This window comes from Lucilia sericata, unplaced genomic scaffold, assembly GCF_015586225.1.
Source record: "Lucilia sericata isolate MDLA Ls3-8-SP2 unplaced genomic scaffold, ASM1558622v1 Contig000064F_arrow, whole genome shotgun sequence".
Lineage (NCBI taxonomy): Eukaryota > Metazoa > Arthropoda > Insecta > Diptera > Calliphoridae > Lucilia > Lucilia sericata.
The window spans coordinates 50,097-53,889 of record NW_023994099.1 but is presented as its reverse complement, the minus strand read 5'-3'; the positions used below and the strand labels follow the sequence as shown (position 1 = coordinate 53,889).

At 32.7% G+C, this 3,793-nt stretch overlaps 1 protein-coding gene across 1 annotated transcript; it reads right to left on the bottom strand.

The window, feature by feature from the left end:
- Window positions 1–316: 316 nt before the first annotated feature.
- On the bottom strand, window positions 317–1,709 carry LOC119616280 (alcohol dehydrogenase-like). Its single transcript, XM_037972623.1, has 3 exons — window positions 1,410–1,709; window positions 925–1,326; window positions 317–793 (listed from the first exon to the last, which is right to left on the bottom strand). Exons 1-3 carry the CDS (start codon window positions 1,500–1,502, stop codon window positions 521–523), a joined length of 768 nt encoding a protein of 255 aa, XP_037828551.1. The 5' UTR covers window positions 1,503–1,709; the 3' UTR covers window positions 317–520.
- Window positions 1,710–3,793: the final 2,084 nt, after the last annotated feature.

The following is a 3,793-nucleotide window of genomic DNA, read 5'->3' as shown; positions in this document are numbered from 1 at the left end:
CCTATTTACACAACTTGTTTTTTGATATTTTAAAACTCTGCAAACATAAAATATTCATCAGAAGGAAGTCTTTCTAAATATTTGGTTTGCGTTGAACGAAATCACTATTTACAAAAGTAGTTTCGAAGATGGTATGAAATAAAAAAGTGTTCGTGACATAAAAATTAAATTGTAAAACGTAAAATCTAGAAATGCTGTTAAAAATGGTTGAGTAGAATATTACCTGAAGAGAGAGAATGGTCAAGCTTTCAGTGAACACATATTATAAACATTTTTGGAAATCAACTTTAAACATTTTTTTCTCCGAATTAATAAGTAGGTGAGAGTTAATATTTAATAACCTAATTATTTTTATTTACAACAGGCACATTTCATATAAATTTTTTTGTAATTAGACTTTTAAAAAAATATTACATTATAGCTTATCTTAATTATATTAAAAAATATAGACAATTTAGTTAATTTTTAATATCATATGTAATCTTTACATATCCTACAGAAACTATTGAAGAATTTATGTTTAAGGCTGCCAGAAAAGTTTTGGCTCGACCTTTGTCATTGTCATTTTATCACTAATCCACATTGTTCCGTTTTGAGCCATCTCAATAATTTTTACCAGATGTTCTCCAGCCTTGGCAGCAGGTTGGCGTGGAGCCGAAAATATTTCGTCTGTTAAAGGTTTTGAATATTCAAAAGTATCACTAATTTTTGGGTTAGCTGTCATTGGACTTTCAGTAAGACCAGGACAAAGTGCAGTAATTACAACGCCAGTACGATTATAATAATAAGGATCCTAAAAAAGTAAATAAACGATTTAAAAAAGGCATTTATTGCAATATACCGAGTCAAGTTATGTATATAATCCGAGTAAATTCAAGTAAGGAGGTTTTGATTTCACATTGAATTTTATTTGAAGTAACTTACCGATAGTGAACGTGTAAATCCAACAACACCAAACTTAGATGCACTGTAGACGGCAATTGGTGAACATGGCTCCAAACCCAATACCGAAGCAATATTTAAGATAACACCGCCACGACCTTTTTGGGTTTTGTCCATGTAGGGAAGTGCTTCCATGGTAGTGTTAATAAGACCAATCAAATTAACATTGATGGTGAGTTCAATATTACGGTCCGCAATGACTCCAGCGCCGTTTACCAACACATCAATGTACTTCATGATGCTGACAAGTTGGTTAAAAGTGTTTTTAATGGATGTTTTGTTAGTGACATCGAATTTCATATAGAGAACTTTTGTTTTAGGATTCATTGCTTGCAGGGTTTGAACAGCCTTCGCATTTTCCATCACATCCAATACGGCCAAATACTAAAGGATGCAAAGTCCATATATATTGTTAACATTCATAAATGATGAAACGATTTGCTCATATATACAGAAGTAATACTTACAGCAACATTTCTAGTCATAAGTTGTTTACAAGCCTCAAAACCGATTCCACCTAAACCGGCTACGAAAACTACATTTTTACCAGTAAGATCCATGACGTGCAAATGAATATATATTTAAACTTAAGTGAATTGGTGTCTGGTGTCTATACCACAACAAGTTCAGATTAATAATAAATTTTATTTAGATCGTATCCCAGTTTTTATAGTGAGATACTTGCACTTGATTACGCGTCAAAAATGTTGATGAGTGTAAAATAAACAGCTAAGCCCCTCAGCGCGTCAGATGTCAAAGAGATAACCGACATACATACAAACATACATATGTGTGTATGAATATAGTAGCTTGGCCCAAGCTGGCACCTTATATTTGAATTAGTACTTGTTGTTACTGATCAGTCTTGATATCAATAAAAATTAAATTCTAAGTGGAACAGTGATGATGTGAATGGCAGCACATTTATTTTATTAAATTGTAATTCATTTTTATTTGTGATTCTTAAATAAAAACGTAAACAAATAAATTTTACAACTTACAAAGCTATTAATTAACTTGTCTTTTGTTGACTTTTTAAATCCAAGGAACATTTTCAATTATGACATAGACGATTAAATATTTCTTTCTACAATAACATCTCGAATCAAATTTTATGATTTTATAATACATGGTGTTATTTTTAATACCTCCACTGTAGTGGTATAAAGATTTACTTACAACCACAGAATTTAAAAAAGTATTAAAATAAAACATTCGTGTACGGAAAAGGGCAAATAATTATATGTATTTAAAAAGGTATTAACCCAGCAGTTCGACGGGACAGTCCCGAACTTACCACTTGACATACCACTTATGGTGGCCCCTAGCCACCCGACTACCCAGGTGACCAACCATTTTAACATGGGCTTGTTCTACGAGGAAGTCAATCGTCACCCTACAGTCCACAATGAGACTGTCAAGAGGTAGTCAAAAGTAGTCAATGGATGGTAATCTACAAATGGTTTCTTGGGAGTCTGTCACATTACTAGCTCTTTTACTATTTACTTTACTAGCTATTGACGTGTCCTAGGGGAAAGTCAATTGTTCCCAAGTAGCTTGTCCAATGGACAGGTATTGCGGTAGGGTTAAATAACCGGTCCGTCGAAGTACAACTCTAAAAACTTATGGCAAATAAAAAAAACACTTAAAAAATACTTTTATTTGTAGATTAAATAGATATTGAAATAAATATTTTTTTAACATTGCTGCTCATTTGTATCTTCAGTAAAATCGGACTTTTAAACTTTGGAATTCATTAATACACATAAATGACTCTGAAAGAATAGAATTTGTTATATCAAGGAAAGATTAGTTTTTTCCGAAATCTCTGCTAAAAATGTTTGTTTTAATTCACCTTTAAAAAATTTACTTTTCCAAATTGTAAATATTTCTTATTTAAATTTCATTACTTTTACTATTTTTTAATTTACTTAAAAACATTTCCTTATTTTAAAATTCAAAACGAGAACTGCCTTAAACAACTTCTTAAAGTCAACTAACATAAAAATCAAATAACTTAAAAAGTGATGAAATAGTATAACTGTTCATTGTCTTTGCACTCAGACAAAACTGATCATGTTTATTCTTTTTCTCTTCACCTTTAATTCTTAAGTTTTTTCAACTGTCCCCTCTCGTTTAATCGGGGGACAGTTAAGTGACGACTGCCACTCTCTTGCTTACTTGGTGTACAGTAACGTGGCGACTGCCTTCGCTCTCGATTACGAAGAGTACATTCGTAATGAATGACCAAAAACATTCAAATAGGGTACAACCAGCTGGTTACACTTTAGTGGAAAATAACAATTGTGTCTCCAATTGATTTGTAAAATATCTACATTCTGAAGTACAATGGAAAAAAAATATTTTTAAGTGTCCCCTCACTCGTTTACCTAGGGTACAGTAAAGTGACGACTGTCTTCACTCTCGTTTACGAAGAGTGCGTTGGTGACGAATAAGCCAATATATAGAAATTAGGGTCAACCATATGGTTACACATTAGTGTAAATGACTGTCTTTTACGTATGCATTGACTCTTTGTCGAACTGCTGGGAATATATAGGAGTTTATAACCAAATTTAGGCGCTATCACAACTAAAGTTCCAGAGATTAGTTACACCTAGGCCTCTACCGGGCCTGTTGTACGCTCCTTAAGCAGTGCGTCATGTGGGAATCGAAGCAACCACCTCCCGTCAACCTAGCGGAGGCCACTAGATGAAACAAAAAGTTGGAAAATACTGAAATGAAACAGTATTTCTCTTCTTTTTTTAGATCTCAACACGGAGTTTGAGAATGTTGACAATTTCACAGACGATTATACATACATACATACATACATACATACATACATACA

Coding starts and splice junctions, on each gene's coding strand:
- LOC119616280 (XM_037972623.1), bottom strand. CDS start 1,502: ATGGATCTTACTGGTAAAAATGTAGTTTTCGTAGCCGGTTTAGGTGGA. Junction 1,327..1,409: donor TTATGACTAGAAATGTTGCT/GTAAGTATTACT, acceptor TGCATCCTTTAG/TATTTGGCCGTATTGGATGT. Junction 794..924: donor GATTTACACGTTCACTATCG/GTAAGTTACTTC, acceptor TTACTTTTTTAG/GATCCTTATTATTATAATCG.